Raw genomic sequence first — 17144 nt, forward strand, 5'->3', positions numbered from 1 at the left:
CTTAAAAAAGCTTTAAGGTTCTTTAATTCCAAATACCTAATTAGCCATCACTAGCCTTTTTGTAATAAGGAAAAAGAGTATCTGAAGTACAAATCAAGAGTTCGCTTTGCCCGTTTAACAATAAAAAACATTTAAAAAACGTACGCCAAAGGCAATGGCAGTAATAAAAGAAATATGCAGAGGTGGCTTCAGCAAATAACGGGTCTGCAAAACGCAAGTGCTTAACAAAAAGCAGCCCAAACCTCTATTGCAATATACAGCACTCCAATAAATTACACAACACTTGCACAGGCTGCAGAAATAACGCAGGACAAGACTTACACAGATGCCAATCCGCAGCATTTATACACATGCACATGGCAAGAGACAGAAACCAAACACTATCATTCAACTCGGGCAGGGTAGCGCGATCCCGAGCTTGCCCAGCGTGAGTGCTCTCTGCGTGTGTGTCTGTGTACGCGCGCGAGTGAGACCCATCCTTGGGGCATTTCCCCTCTTTGGGCAGTTTTGCTTCATTTGTTTCCTATTTCTGCTACATAGAAACTAACTTCCATCTCAGCTCCAGCCAGCGCCGCTGAATAGAGCCTGTGCTGCGGCTCCGTGTGCGTCAGATCCCTCCGCGGAGCCGTCCCCGGCCCCCTCCCTGCCACTATCGGCCTCCACAGAGAAAGCGCCTTCCAGCCAACCGGCGGCTTGGGCTCCGACATCTTCTCCGGCTGGAAATAAATAAATAAATAAATCGCACGCCCTGCGGGGAGGAGCGGGTGGGGGTCGCGCCGTGCCGGGTGCGGAGCGCTGGGGACGAAGGGTCGGAGGCACTCCTTTTTTAGCGCCGGGGGGCGAGTGCGCGGGCCAGGGCCGGGGCCGAGCCCGGGGCCGCGAAGGCGGCGGACTCCTTTCTGCGGCGGAGGGATCCGCGGCGGAGGCGGCCACAGCCGTAGCCGCTGCCTGAGAGTTGTTGTTTCCTCCTCCTCCTCCTCCGCCTCCGCCGCCGTTGCTTGAATGGTGGAGCCGAGGCTCGGCTCGTGAACACACACTGACAGCTATAGGGCAGGCGGCGGCACCGTCCCCGCTTCCCCTCGGCGGCGGGGTGTCCCGTCGGTGGCCCTGAAGTGACCCATAAACATGTCTTGTGAGAGGAAAGGCCTCTCGGAGCTGCGATCGGGTAAGTCGGGGGGCTGCCGGGGCCGCTGGCACCGGGCGATTCCGCCCGCGGTCCCCCGCCCCCCGCCGCCCGGCCGCTCAGCCTGTGTGTCTCCCCGTCCCTCTCTCCCGCGCAGAGCTCTACTTCCTCATCGCCCGGTTCCTGGAAGATGGACCCTGTCAGCAGGCGGCTCAGGTACGGCGGCGCGCGGCGCGGGCCGGGCCGGCGCTCGCTGCTCGCGGGCGTGGGGGAGGGAGGCGGCGGCTGCGGGGCCGCGGCCCGGGGCGCGGGGCTCAGCTCTCCCCGCTTTGTTGTTGCAGGTGCTGATCCGGGAGGTGGCCGAGAAGGAGGTAAGGGCGGCGGCGGCCCGGCGCGTCCCGCCGCCGCGCGGCCGCCCCTGGGCCGCTGCGCCGTCGCTGCCGCCGCCGCCAGGGCGCGGGGCGCGGGGCTCGGGGGTCCCCGCCGGGGCGCGGGGCGGGCGGGGGAGGGGAGCGGGCAGGCAGGGGCCGGGGGCCGAGCTCACAGGGTGTCCTCTCCCCGCAGCTGCTGCCCCGGCGTACAGACTGGACCGGGAAGGAGCATCCCAGGACCTACCAGAATCTGGTGAGACATTCACGTCGCAGAGCAAAGAAACTTTTCCCTGAGTCGAATAAAAATTGAATTTCCCGCAATTTTTTACAGAGACAAAAACTTGGCCCTAGAACGTGAAAGCTCCAAAGGCCACGGGGAGGGTTGGGAGGCCGGCGAGGGGTCTGCTGGGGCCAGTGGCCGGGGGTACTCGTACTCCGGGGCCGCAGGGGCTGCGGACAATTTATTTGTGATATTTTGTTAATGTGCTAGAAATAAAGATACGTCATGAGTGTTGTGCAGTGCAAGGCCGGAGGAGGAGGGGCCGGCGCGCGCGTCCGTGCGGGCGCGGGGGCGCGCGAGAGTCGGCGGCGGCGGGAGCGGCGCGAAGGGAGAGCGCGCTCGCTCGTTCGCTTGCTTGCTCTGCACGCGCGGCCGGCTCGGCTTTCTCCTGCCCTACACAATAGCTGGTGACTAACTGCTCCGAAGTGGCATTAGCATTTCACAAGCAGGCTATCCAGCGGCTGCGGTACCGTGGCAAGACATTATTTTTTTCCCTCCTCTATCGTTTATTTTGTTTTCCCTAAATTCAGTCCTAGGTTTTTTGTTGGAAGGGTTCTGATGTGTGATGATAGTTGGTCAGTGATTCGTCTTGCATTTACTAAAACACATCTTTGCAGAAATGTAAAGCCTCTAATTCCCTAAAACCAGAAGTTTAGTAGGCTTTTTCTAATTCTTATGGTATGCCTCTCGTTTAATTAAAAACTATTATTGGAGTACAATGAAGAGTTTTGATTTTTGTCCACATATTTACTGTGGGATGGAACTCGGCCAGTAAAAGTTGTGCTTACATTGGGACATATTTTGTTTAGTAGCTTAAAAAAGACCTTTTTCTTAATTTTGTGGGTTGTCAAAATGAGTATGTTAGGAATCTTTAAAAACTGCTTTTCAGAAGTGGACCTATCACTTCAGTAATGTGATTGGAAGTTACCTTAAAGGAGCTATGTTATCTATAACATTTTCTCCTAAACTGATAGAGGTTCGTTGTGTGAATATGTGTGTGTGGGGCAGTTAAAGCAGTCGCACCGGGCACACTAAGCCTTTGAAATTTATGTAGTGCGTTGATTTTTATGAGGCTTTTGTAACTGTTTTGAGATAGTCATAATTACTAATGTTACTTCATCAGAACTTCTCTAATGACTAGGAAGTTTCAGCGAGCTTAGAATGAGTGTCTTTTGTGAGGTGAGGGCAGGACATGATTATAATGGCCTTTTTTTTTTATGTAGTATATTTCTTAACTTTTGTGTATAAATCTCTTGTGATTTAATCTAAGTTGTTGATAACCGCTCATGGCTGTTGAAATAAGCAAGGGTACTGAGGTTTAATACATCTAATGAAGATTTAACAGTGTAATTTTCACACTGAACGTGTGTTAGTTTTCAAGGAGTGATTTGGGATACTTTCATTGAATTCTTGGCCAAAGTGAATGGAACTGGAAGTAAACTCCAAGATTTACTAATTTGAAATTAATTTTTAGGTTTATAAATATTTGATAGAAGTCTTCAGTGAATTTACATATCTTCCTTGCTATTTGAAAAAATTATCACAAAGGTTATAATACTCCATTTTTAAGATGGGGCAGGTTTTACAAAACTCATCTTTGCATCTGCTTTTACATCTGTGCATCTCTTAAAAACCCACAAACCTTCAGTCACGGAGGATTGCTGCGTTTTCTTGAAATCTTTTGGTAATGTTATATTTTTTAAATGAAGCAGCTTAATGGTGTCTGGCTAAATTATGGTAATGGCTAATCGTCGTAGGAATATCTTTTTTTTTTTTTTCAGTAAAAATGAGCTATCAATTTTGATTGTGAGTTAATTTAATTTTGGGGGGGAGTGTGGGGGGGAGGAAATATTGGTAAAGTGAATTTCTATCCCTAGTCTGCATCTCAGAGTTAAGATACAATAAGCATTCTTTTTATCTGTGTATTATTCTCAAAATCCACCTATTTTGAATGGAAGTGGTTTTTCTTGCTTGGAGTTTTCTCTTTACTAGAACAGTCATGTTGGCATACTCATCAATCAGTTTAGAAATCTTATTAGAACTTGGAGTTCTTTGACTCTTTTCATTCATTCAGCATATTGCTTACTCTCTACTGGATGCAAGGTACCATTTGAGGTGCTTTCTCATCCATCAAACTGTGTATCTAGGTGTGTGAATTAACTTTATTTCACCTTTTTAGTTGAGATTTAGGTCTAAAAACATTAGGAACACTGGATTTTTTTGTTCAATAGTAGATCTTGCTGTTTTATATCTAAGTCAGCACATGTAAAGTATCTTGTACAGTATTTTCTATTATTTTAATTCTTATGACTTAAAAAGTTTTATGTTGTTGTGTATCGAATTGAATTTATTTAACATTGGTTTGAAAATTACTTGGTGAGTGAAACTGTAGTTTCTTTAGTTTCTACTCTTCCTGGAAATGATTTGTTATATTAAATAATAAACTGAGCAATATTTTAAATGAGAAAACTCATATATCACATCACATTGAAATTTCTAGAAAACCTCAAATTATAGCTGTTTAAAATGGGGTGTAATATTTGTACATGTGAATTTAAAAATAGGCACTGATCATCTGTAGTCAGTCTAGTTATAATCTCAATGGTTGAATTTTACTCAGGAGGAAAGTAGAATTTTAAGAGCAGTTTTAAAAGTTTACGGGTTATAATTGATGCATTCATTTCAAGTGTGATTGAGAAAGGAAATGCTCATATCTTATGGTTGTTTCTGTCTCTGGTTTAAAACATGACTGTAATTATCACCATCTACCTTAAGATTTAAAACATTTTTAACAAAGTAAATGGATAGGAAGCTAAAAATTGTTTTTGGTGCTATGGTATACGTTTAATTAGATTTTACATTTTTAAAAATATGAGATATGTTTTAAAGAACAGGAGCACTTTTTCCAAATATCAGAATTCTTAAACTGTAGAATAAAAAAACTTTTTTTGGGACAGAAGGAAAGCTTTGTCATTTGTTTATTTCTTAGTTTGAGTAGTGAATCTAGTTAGTTTATTAAGTCTGCTTTTAGTTGTCACTTAATGATGATTGCATATATATGAGATATAGAGGCAGAGTTTTCAAGCATTTTACCGGATTTGGGACTCTCTTGATTACATTTTTTCTTAGAAGACTTATCTTTTTTCCCACCAAGAACTAGTTCATGTTTTGCCAGGCTGTTAAAATGATTTATTTTTTGCCTTGTGAAATAGTGATTTTGCCTTTCTTAAAATTATTCCACTTTATTAGAAATCTTTTTTCTTTTTTTTCATTTTTTAGTGAAAGGATTGGGAGTCAGGAGATATGGATTGTGGTTTTAAGCTCTGCTGACAGTTAACCTGTAGGTAATCTTGGGCAAGTCATGGAATTTCTCTTTGTCCCAGTTATCTCATTTGAAAAATAAGTGGATTGAAATTTTTTCAATCTGAAAATCTGTGATTTTGAACTAGAAATAGCAGTACATTGTATTTAAGAACTAAGTTTATTTCATTTGTAGAGCTTAATTTTCTAAAACACAGAAAAGTAGAAATCACGTAGGTTACAAAATTATATAAATGCTTTTCATAGTGCCATTCTTTGGTGGTAAATTCATTTCTTGTTGCAAAGATGATTTGAGACACTATGTTGTAAAATGCCCCAAAATTACCATGATTTCCATCATAATTTAAGCACTAGTTTTCATTATTGGTGGTCTCAAATTCAGAGATGAATAGGAACCGTGGATAGGATTTAATTATGTATGTATCTTAGGTATACATTTATTTAGTGTATGCTGATTAATGTGAAAGTTAAGGTATAAAACCTAGAGACAACTTTCAGGGGAAAAAAGATACCATATTAAATGCTTTAGAATTAGGGATTCCCATTCTATATTGAAGATAGCATAGTTCTTTCAACACTTATTATAATTTTTTGGGGTTGGGGGAACATGTAATAAAGTAAATGTGTGTAGTAGAGTTACTATTTCCTTTTTTAGTAGAGTGTCAATGAAATAGAAGCTTTGCATGGTAGTCTCTAAAACAGCTTTAATCTCTCAAGGTTGTTATAGTGATGAATAAAATATGTTAGTTGTGAAGGGTTATATGATGAATAAAATGTTCGGTGTGAATATGTTGCTGAGAGGCTGAAGGAGCATTCTTCATTCTTTCTTACAAATATAATTATTCTGTTGATACTTATACCGTTTTTTAAAATTTGAGGCATTACAAACATTTTTAATTGCAGTGCTTACTGTATTGTTAATATTCTTCACTGTAAAGCGGTGTGAACATAAAGCGGGAGCTGGAGTGTGCCTTTCACAAATTATAATGGTTTTTATTTGTTGTGAGGCAGAATCGTATTGAGGGAGTCTGTTTTCCATTCGGTAAAATGGGCTAATAATAGCTTCTACTTTGTGTGATCTGTGAGTAATAACTGGCATAAATCAAGTACTATGTAAGGGTTTGGGTTTGCTATTATCAGAACTTTAGTAGTGCTATTATCAGAACTTTAGTAGTGTTCCACTTAGATCTTTATAATATTTTAAAAGAAGAACAATTACATTTTTATTTCAGAAACAAGTATGTATGTACTTTCTAAACATAGAATCTGCAGTATAAAAAGACTGCATTAAAACTTCAGAAGAGTCCGGGTGTGGTGGCTCACACCTGTAATCCCAGTACTTTGGGAGGCCATGAGTTGGAGAACAGCCTGTATAAAATGGAAAACCCCATCTCTACAAAAACTAAAAAAAAATTAGCTAGTAGTAGTGTCACATGCCTGTAATCCCAATTACCCGAAAGGCTGAGGTGAGAGGATCGCCTGAGCCCGGGGAAGTTGAAGCTGCAGTAAGCTCTGTCCCATTCCGCTGCCCTCCAGCCTGGGCGACACAGTGATACCCTGTCTCAAGAAAAGAAAACAAACAAAAAAAACTTTGGAAGATACTATTAATATAATTACTTTATAGACTCAAGGATGAAACAGGCCTAAAAAATAAAGGAAAAATGTTTAGTAAATACCAAAAATAAATCATGGTTAAGGCATTGTGGATAGACCTCTGGAAAAATATTGCTACTGATTTCTACTGTGACTTGTTTTTATGGAACACTGAACATTAAGAAATAATTTGGGTGGTTGACGTAATCCTGAATTGATTAGAGAATATGCAAAGCTTTTTCTCTTTGGGTAATCATCAAATGACATTTAGGAATATATGAAGAGAACTTGGCTATTGCATCTGCCTCCTATACAGTTATTTGCGAGATTTACAACCATCACAACAGTTTATATTCTTTTTGGAAACTGTCGGAGAAGAGATGTCATGACTTCTATTTTGTCAATCTGTTTATATATATTTTAAACAGAATTTAAGAAAAACTTTAGGTTAAATAAATCCTAATCAATTTCAGTTTTTTAGTTGATTTAGAATTTCTTTGTTAGTTTTTGGATTTCTTTTTTTTTTCATAATCTGGAAATGTGGATGAATAATAAGAAAATAATAATAACAGTCGAATGCAGCTTCTACTAAAGTTAAAGCCAATTGACATTCTTCCCTTTCGCAAATTTTGTGGGTATTTACCATGTCACTACAGAATTGTAACAAAATTGTATCTTGTACAACTACTCTGAACAAGTAATACTAAACAGATTAGTTTCATTCTTACTAGTAGTTTCCTTGTATAAATTTCAGAATTCGTAGAAAAATATCTGTAATACTAAGCTTTAGTTGGCAGAGAATACCAAACATACTTATTTAAAATAACTTTCTATTTTAATGCACTTTTACTTAGAAAAAAATTTTTAACAGCTAATTTTAGGATATTTAAGTTGCTTTTGTGGTTATATCTAAAAGTGGCAAAGGCTATTATAGGAATCAAATTTAAAGTTTGCGAAAGGCATTTTAAATGTGAACATTCTCAGTTTCTATTATTTTGTTTTTGAGAAGCTATGTCGATGAAATTATGAGGAAATTGTGAGTGTTAATAAATTACTTTGCAATGAATAATGTTATTGGACCTATGGAATATAGAGGAGTGTAAGTATTTTATAAAAAATTGGTGAAAATGATAACATGTTTTTTCTTGGTGGAATTTGATAAAGCAGGGTACTGAAAAATCACAAACTTGTTATCGTATTGAATAGTGATGAATTTAATTTGAGAAGTTACCACAGAGAAGGCAATCATCAGTTGTGAGACAGGTCCTCCTTTAGTTATTTACCTTACACACTCAAAAACAGCCATATTTGAGCTTAGGCATCCCAGGTAAGAAAAGGATGGTTGAATGAGAAGTTTTTGATAAGAAAATTTAGGTGGCAACATAGTCAAATGCAACTTCTGCTTATGTTAAAACTAAATTGTAAGGAGAATGAGATGTGTGGTATAGGTAACTCTTAGGTTATCCATGGCAGTACAGATGGGTATGGCAGGTTTTTTTGCAGCAGAGACACAGGAAGAATTCATGTACAGCAGGCCTGCCTTATCTGCAGGTGTCACATCTGTGAATTCAACTGTAGATCAAAATAGTTTAGAAAACAAAATACAAAAAATTTTAAAAATACAGTGTAACAATTATTTACATAATATTTACATTGTATTAAGTATTGTAAGTAATCTAGAGATGATTTAAAGTGTGCAGGAGGAGTGTATAGGTTATATGAAAACACTGTGCCATTTTATATGAGGAATTTGAGCATCCTGGATTTTGATTTTGGTGTGGGGGTTTCCTGGAACCATTCCCCCATGAATGTTGGAGGATGACTGTGTTCTGGACTGCAGCTGACCTGTGGTCATATGTCATGGTCTATTTGGTCTCTGTCATGAATGGAAAAAGGCATGTAACTTGTCTTGGCAAAGGTTATAGTATAATGCAAGAAATATGTATCTCGTGTTTGACTCTGATTTAGTTTTTGGGTGTAGAGACACTACATTCTAGGCAACTTAGTGAAACATCCGTTGTCTGAAACAACTTTGCTGTCGTTGCATAAGAATTATGTTATTTTGAGTACTGTGCTTGAAACTGAAACATTAAAAATGAAACTGATCTTTGAAGATTATTTACGTTGGCGTTAGTATAAGCAGTTAAAGGATTTTTCATCTTTAAATTAATACACAGTAACTTTTCAGCAGATTCCTAGATTTGAATTTAATATTTTGCTAGTAATGTTTTAAAGGAATTTTAAAAGTATGCAAATTAGCACATATGATGACTTAAAAATCAAAACTTGAAAATTTGTTATTTTAAGCAATTAAATGTTGTCATTTTGTTTTTTAAATTATTTTTTATGAAGCATCCCTGCTTTGGTTTATGGAAACCTCAATTCTGAATAGAGTCTCTTTTTTTTTTTTTAGGAAGATTTGATTGGTTTATGATGAATAAAATTTGGAAGAGTAGTATTGCATTTTCTTTGTTTTTCTTTTAGTATTGTATTTTCTTTAAATGACAAATTTGTATTGGTAATTGTATTGATAATTAAACTGAACTATTATCTAAATGAATTCTTAACAGTTGACTAAATTCTGAATATGACACATTCTTTGAAGCTTGTTTATTCACAATTCCTTGAGCAAATAGACCACCAAGATTAATTTTGACACTTAATAAGGTTCTATATTTTATTATAATTACAAAGAAATAATAGGCATCTAAGGGGCCTTCTAAGAATAGTTACCCAGCTTAGAGGACTTAACTTGAACTGACTTATATGGGTTCTGTTAAGTTTTTAGTCAAATCTGTGTGTCAGTGGGGAGAAAACTAAAGTTCTAATAAGGAAGCTGTAACATGATAAAAATAACAGTAAACTTGGAATCAAGAGACCTGGGTTTGATTACTATTTCTCCTGTTCTCCAAATGTGTGCCCTCAGACGAACTGCTGCCTTCGAACTTCAGTTTTCTTTATGTATGAAATAGGGAGAATACTTAAGTTTATGTGCTTATGAAGATAAATAAATTTTTAGAACACTCAGCACAAAGTAAGTACTCTGTTTTTCTGTGGAGAAGCTATTACAGTTAACAAATCAGAAAATGCATTCTTGCTTTAAAGATTATAATTTAACTCACACTGTTAGTAACAGATTTGTCATTATAAGATTGGATGTTTTTAGAATTTTAGAGGCTGGGATTTTAATAACAGGCCTTACACAGTAATTAATTATCACATAGTGTTTCTATAAATTTATATTTATATATTGTATATTATATATGTTTTATATAATAAATAATATATTTATACAATATATTGTATTTCTATACTTTTGTTTATATGCTACAATAGTATACAAATAACTGTATTCCAATAAACTCGCCTTTTAGAACTCAAAAACATAATAGCAGAAGTGTAACTAGCCTCTTATATCTGACAAAACTGTGAGAGAATAGATGTGAGAAGATCTGAAAAAGTGACTTTTTAGAACCAATTAGATGTTCAGAACCTAAAGATGAAGTGAAAGCCTAGTTAGACAGATGATACTGGTGCCAAACAGCAGGGTCTTATTTTCGTAATAATTATATGCTACAGGAGAGAAAGGCACTTCTAGGTCTTCACAGCTAAATCAAATAATTGGAATGAATATATTGATCTAACATCACTTTGAAAAGGTTGTTAAAAAGATGCTCAAGTTTTTTTCCTATTTAGGTTTACAAAGATTTTGTTTAAGATGAAAAGTCATTATGTAGATGTAATATGTAATATAGAATGTAATTAAAGTAACAGCCAACTTTTAGGTACAGTATTAACTGCCTTATATGGTTTAATTTAGTAATTTATGACTACTTTCCAGGGTGGTGACTGTTGTGATACCAGTCATACAGATGAGGACACTGAGGCTTAGAAAGAGTAAATGTTTTTCTCATCCTCAGCCTTAGCAACTTTAAACCCAGGCTGTGTGACTTGAGATTTCTTGGGGATTTTTTGTTGTTGTTGTTGTTGTTTTTTTGAGACAGAGTCTTGCTCTGTCACTCAGACTGGAGTGCAGTGGCGTGATCTCGGCTCACTGCAACCTCTGTCTCCAGGATTCAAACAATTCTCATGCTTCAGCCTCCCAAGTATCTGGGACTACAGGTGTGTGCCACCATGTCTGGCTAATTTTTGTATTTTTGGTAGAGGGTTTCACCATGCTGGCAGGGCTGCTCTTGAACTCCTGACCTCAAGTGATCCACCTACCTCAGCCTCCCAAAGTGCTGGGATAACAGGCATGAGCTACCATGACCGGTAAGATTTCGCATTTTAAATTCCTGACCGTTTCTTTACAAACTGAGTAGAGTTCTTAGTGACAGTATGTCTGGTAGAATGCAGCGGCTTCTAGATACGTTATATTTTCTTCCCACTAATGACACTTGCCTTTTAACAATACCTTTCACTGAGATAATGGCAAATTTTTTTTGGCTGGGAAGGATGTCTGTTTATATGAAGTAGCATACTGTCAGAAAATGTTGGTTTAGCCAAAAATGCAGGATAATAAACCTCTCAAATAGCTCAGTTTCTTTTCTTGTTTCTTCCATATTATAATTCACATTCTCAGAAGATGACCCTTTTGTTCAAATTGCAATGGATAATTTAAGAAATATTTTATATATATGATCTGAAAAATGGATGATACAGATTTATAACTTGGGCCAAGATGGACAAGTAATGAACAGAGTTGCTGCTGTTTCACAGAATTCTTTTGTTCTTGCTGATGGAAACGTTGCTAGAACCATGAATCATTCTTTTAATCAGGGAGTGGTAAACTAATGGCTGCTGTGGGTAAATTGTGCAGGAGATCTGTTTTTGGAAGGCCATCAAGCTAAGCATGGTTATTGCATTTTTAAAGAATTGTTTTTTAAAAAATAAGAACATGCAATGGAGGTACTATGTTATTCTTAAAGCCTCAAATATTTACCATATGATGTTTACAAATGTTCGCTGACTTCTACTCTAAATAGTATAACATATTTTACCAAAAGGATACCTTTGGCTAATTCAGATTTTAACCATGAAAAAGGATTAAAATGGACGGACGGTTAACCAAAGATTGTTGTTCCCATAGCGAGCAACTCAATTGAGAATGGAGGTGGAAGGGACATAAGTTTGAAAAAGCTCTGACTAGCCCCCTGGTTTAGACAGTAGAAGTGTGAATCTCAGTGGAATGGCATCAGGATTTACATCCATAAGGCCCATTCTTGCATCTTATTGGAGGAGAGAAAATGTTTTGTTCATCAAAAAGGGATGAGAGCTAGGCATGGTGGCTCATACCTGTAATCCTAGCTACTTGAGAGGCTGAGGCAGGAGGATCACTTGAAGCCGGGAGTTCCAGACCAGTCTGGGCAACATAGAGAGATGCTGTCTCTAAAAAAATAAAATAAAAATTAGAAGTGATGTAATGCACCTGTAGTCTCAGCTGCTCTGGAGACTGAGGTGGGAGGATCGTTTGAACCCAGGTATTTGAGGCTGCAGTGAGCTGTGACTGTGCCACTGTCCCCTAGCCTTGGTGACAGAGCGAGACCCCCCCCCCGCACCCTTAAAAAACAAATGAAAACAAAATGGGGGTGGATGAGTTTAAAAAGTTTTGAGCACTACTGATACATGGGCATTCTTGGGGGAATTTTTAAAATAGTAATAATAAATTTGTTATTAACTCTTTAATCTGTTTTTACTTTCTAATTTTAAATTAAGGGTATAGCAGCATAATCTTATAAATATTTTAGTTTTATCTTCTACTTTTACCCTTAGAATTTTTTAAAGTGTTCCCTTTTACCTATAGAAATTTATGCTTTTATGTTAGTTTCCTTAGTAGTGAAAGTGAACCGTGAAATGTTTCTCTTTTTCTGGTTCCCTTTAATGTCTGTGTTGAAAACTATTCAAAATGTCTGTTGTATGACTTGCTTATATCTTGCACATTGATATATACACATATTTGAGGTAATAGGTCATTTGTGTGATAGTATGAATTGTAGAGTCCAGTGTTAGATTGCAATGGTTTGACTCATCTGCTCACTGTGTGTGAACTTGGGAAGGTTGCAATATCTTTTTAAATAAATTCTATAATTTTTTTATAGAATGGGAATAATGATAGTGTATACCTCTCAGAGTTGTGAGTAGTTCCATGTAAAACTTATACACTTACCATAGGGCCTGGCATTCAGTGTGCAGCCAATATGTGTTAGCTATATTAGTATTATTTATCACATTGACTTTATAATCTGGTCATACTTTTTATGTGTTGAATGTTAAGAATTTGAAAGCACCTAGGGTCACAGAAAGTAACTCGTATATCAGAATTTGGGATTATTGAGGGGTTATTTTTCCCCTGAAATAATATCATATGATAGATTGCTGAGAAACTACATACAATATAGATCAGAGATTTTATTATTATATTATTTTAAATGTTTCTTTTAATTATTTACTAGTGAAATAAAAGCTAATTTAAATTAAAAGCTTAAGTTTATATTAAAGATATGGGGTTCTTACTAGAAAATTGAAAATCACATATGTATATCTGTAAATAATGTATTAATATTTATGAGTAGGAATGTGATTAATATGTTTATAAAGAATGTTTAGAAAAAGGTAATAGAAAAGATTGTTTTATTTTAAAAAATATTTTTGTTCTGTGTGTTTGTGTGTGTGTGTGTGTGAGAGAGAGAGAGACAGATAGTTGAGAGCAAAAAAGATTCACGGCCCCTGCTCTTTTGTATTTAATGGTGAAATAGAAAAACATTAAATTATACTTTTAAATGTGTAATCGCAAGCTGATATATGAGTTAATAAAGGAAAGTCACAGGAAGTGTGCAACTAAGAAAACAGACTTAGATTGTGTAGAGGATAGAAAAACAAAGGAAGTTACATTAGAGGGAACATCTGAGACACATAGAAGAGTTGTCTGGGCAAGGAAGTGTGGGGAAATGCAGAGTGTATGCTATATGATAAAGTCTGACAGGAGAGAGAGATTGTGCGTAAATAACCTGGAAGAAGGCCATGTGGTTGAAATGTGAAAACTGAGAGTTGGGGAAAGGGACTGGGAATGTGCCAGGTGAAGCTAGAAAATTAAGAAGTGACCATACATGCATTTCTGGACTGGTAGACCAAGTTAAGGATTTGGATCTTTATCCAAAGAGGGAGGAAAGCCTCAGAAGTGTTTTAAATAGGGGTGACTTGATCCGATAGGTATTTTGGAAAGAACATTCTAATTGCAGTATAGAGAATAGATGGGGTGTGAATGCATTTGGGAAAGGTAGGCGTTTATTGCAAAGATTATTTGAACTTGGACTATTATGGAGATACAGGTAGATGGATTTAAAAATAGGAAGGAAAAATTAAGTTGAACTTGGTGACTGTTTGGATATTGGGAATATGATGGGAAGGAGGAAGGAATAGGCTGTGTAAAAAATGCAGCTTCTTGGTTTCTGTCTTCTAAGATTGGATAAGATGGGGTTGACATCCACCAAGGTAGGGAACACTTTAGTGGGGATGTTTTCATGAGGATCCATCAATTCAGTTTTGCATATGTTGAGTGTCAGATGCTTTGGGGCTCTAGAGAGCTGTTTTAAGAAACTTTGATATGCAAGTCCTTGCTATAAATAGAAGTTTGGAAGTTATTGTTACAACAGTTGTCCAAGGAGAGAGTATATAGTGAGAAGAAAAGAGGATCGGAACTGGACTCTGGTACCCAGGATCTTAAGGAACTTCACTATTTAATGGCTATATAGAGGAGGATAAACCTAAAAGAAAAATGAGAAGGAATGGTTGGAGAGGAAGAAAGCAAGCCAAGGAGTGTCACAAAAGTTAAGAGAAGATAGTTTGCAAATGAGGAAGTGTTCAACACTTAGGTGAAATATTATGGGACATTAAATAAGATACAGATTTTAAAATGCTTATTGGAGTTATTGATAATTGAAGGTGATCTTTTGATAAGAGCTATTTTTTGTAAATTCATGAGTGTGGGAGGTAGTATGGAGTAGGTTGAGGAGAGGACTGGATATGAAATGAGATGGACTATGGACCATTATTTTAAAAACATGTTTCCGGAGAGGAAGAGAATGGGAAAGGGGTAGCCAGGATATTTGGGCATGGGTAGGTGTTGGATAAGAGCAGTTAGGCAGGGTTTTTGTTTTTTCCTAAAGTGAATGCAAAATGAGCATGTTTACACGTAGGTGTAGATGGGAAGGAGTTGGTTGAGAGGAAGTTAGTGTACATACTAGAATGTGGAGGTCTAATTTATAGTATAGGATTTCCGTGCAGTCAGAGAAGTTAGGATTCAAAGCATAGGTAGAGGGACTGGATCTTAAATATTAAGAGGGACAGTTGTGTTACTAAGAGACAGAATTGGTACAGGTGTAGCTAGGTTTACAGGTTTGATAGGGAAGAAACAGAAAGTTTCAGCTTTAAAGGTTCTCCTGTAAAGTAGGTTAGGTCATCTGCTGAGAAAATGAGGGGTGGGGAAGAGGACTCTTGGGAAAGAGAGGATAATAGCATTGTTTGTTAGTCTGTTTCCACTGTTCTTTCCAGAGACCCTTTCATGGTGGTACCTCAGGGACTGCTAAGAGGAAGCAAGTAGAGAGTCAAGCATTGACATATGTGTTCCCAGATGCCACTTAAGTAAGAATACTTTCTGAGTACCTTTAATCTGTTTTGTCTAAAATTTTGTTTGAAGACATGTTCTATGGCTTTCTTTAAAAAGTGTTTTAAAACTATTAGAATTGCTATTAGATAATTGCAATTAGATAAGAGCTATTATCTAATAGCTGTGGCCCATGCCTGTAATCCCAGCACTTGGGAGGCCTGGGGGGGCACGAATTACTTGAGGTCAGGAGTTTGAGACCAGCCTGGTCAACGTGGCGAAACCCCGTCTTTACTAAAAATACAAAAATTAGCCAGGTTAGGTGGTGGGCGCCTGTAATTCCAGCTACTTGGGAGGCTGAGGCGGGAAAATCACTTGAACCTGGGAGGCGGAGGTTGCAGTGAGCTGAGATCCCACCATTGCACTCCGTCCTGGGCGACAAAGGGCGACTCTGTCTCAAACAAACAAACAAAAAACAACAGCCCCAAAACTATTAGAATAAAGAATTATACCATGTAAAGAAATTTTACTGCATCTATTTTTATGTGCTGGGATAGGCGCTAACAAAATGTTTTGAGGTTTTTGAGAATGGGGAAGTCAGTAGTTTCTGCATATTCTTAAATCTTCGTTTATCCAACTAGAACTTTATTAAGCACTTAACTGTAAGTACTGCATTAGGTATTGGGTAGACAGAGGTAAACATGGCCTAATCTCTCCTTATGCAGGACACAGACAAGTAAACTGGCAATTTTAGTATAGTGCATGAGTCTTATGAACCCCCCAAACAGGGCAGATAATGGTAAGGCTTATATATTTTTGGGGTGAAGAAGATCATAACTCTCATTAGATTCTTAAAAGTCTAAGTATCAAAATATATTAAAAACAATTAATGTGGTAAGTACCACACAGTGCTAGAGGGATGAAGGGACATTTGAGGAGTATAATGTGCTGTGGACACAAAGTGTCCAAAAAGGGGCACAGGTGGTGTAAATAGGTCATGGAAGGCAGTGAGTGAGACATAGACTGAGACATGAAAGAGAATGAGGTGTAAAGGTGAGCAGGTAAGACAAGATTGCCAGCAGAGGGATCAGCTTGTATAAAGTCTCAAAAGCCAGAGAAAGCACAAGGAATTTAAGAACTGGAAGTATCTCTTCTAACTTTAAAATAAAAGTTGATTTTGAAAAATTCAAACATTCTAAATCACTGAAGAAAGCTTGAGTCAGAGTGGATTCATAATTTATTGAAAGATAGAATATTACAGTAAGGATGTTCAGTTTCGCGACCTGAAAATATATTTTGCCAGAGGATACTAAAACAGCATCATCACACATCTGAAGTTAATAAGTAATGAACTTCTATCTTCTTTAAAGTTTTTAAAAGGAATTTTGATCAATTAAGTCACATTAAAATAATCATTTGCAACCTTAGAACTGGAAGCAACCTTACAAGTATTCTAGACTTCTAAATTTTATTTTTAAATAAATTATTTTGGGGACGATTAAAGAAAAGTATAAATATGATTTTAAAAACTCATTTTGGTAAGTTTTCTTCTAAATGCTTTTTTATTTAGCTAATCATACTAGTGTTTCCTAAACTATGTTCTGGATGAATATGATAGATATTATTAGGGAAAAAAGGGATTCTGTAGCTAAATGAGTTTGGGAAATTATCTTAGGATTTCTCAGAGACGTCAATGTCAGTGTGCTTTTTGACTGTAAAACAAGGAGGTAGTATGTATAATTCATATGATACATACTCTATTAGAACTTCTTTTTACAAAAATACTCATTTTACTGACTTATCACCTACTGTATGCCAAACTCTGGTGTTTTAAATAATCTTACCAAAGTGTGG

At 37.5% G+C, this 17144-nt stretch overlaps 1 protein-coding gene across 3 annotated transcripts in view; it reads left to right on the forward strand.

The window, feature by feature from the left end:
• The first annotated feature begins 931 nt into the window (after nt 1–931).
• Nucleotides 932–17144, forward strand: part of PHI (pleckstrin homology domain interacting protein) — a 137903-nt gene continuing 121690 nt past the window's right edge. For 2 of the 3 annotated variants that reach the window (XM_011767433.2, XM_011767435.3), the window contains exons 1-4: nt 933–1165; nt 1281–1339; nt 1465–1494; nt 1688–1747. In XM_011767433.2, the coding sequence (XP_011765735.1) occupies nt 1126–1165; nt 1281–1339; nt 1465–1494; nt 1688–1747 (189 nt within the window). In that variant the 5' untranslated portion in view covers nt 933–1125. Of the gene's footprint in view, nt 1166–1280; nt 1340–1464; nt 1495–1687; nt 1748–17144 lie in introns of all 3 variants that reach the window. The other variant, XM_011767434.2, reaches the window with a different exon arrangement.

The sequence above is a fragment of the Macaca nemestrina genome, chromosome 5 (assembly GCF_043159975.1).
Source record: "Macaca nemestrina isolate mMacNem1 chromosome 5, mMacNem.hap1, whole genome shotgun sequence".
NCBI lineage: Eukaryota > Metazoa > Chordata > Mammalia > Primates > Cercopithecidae > Macaca > Macaca nemestrina.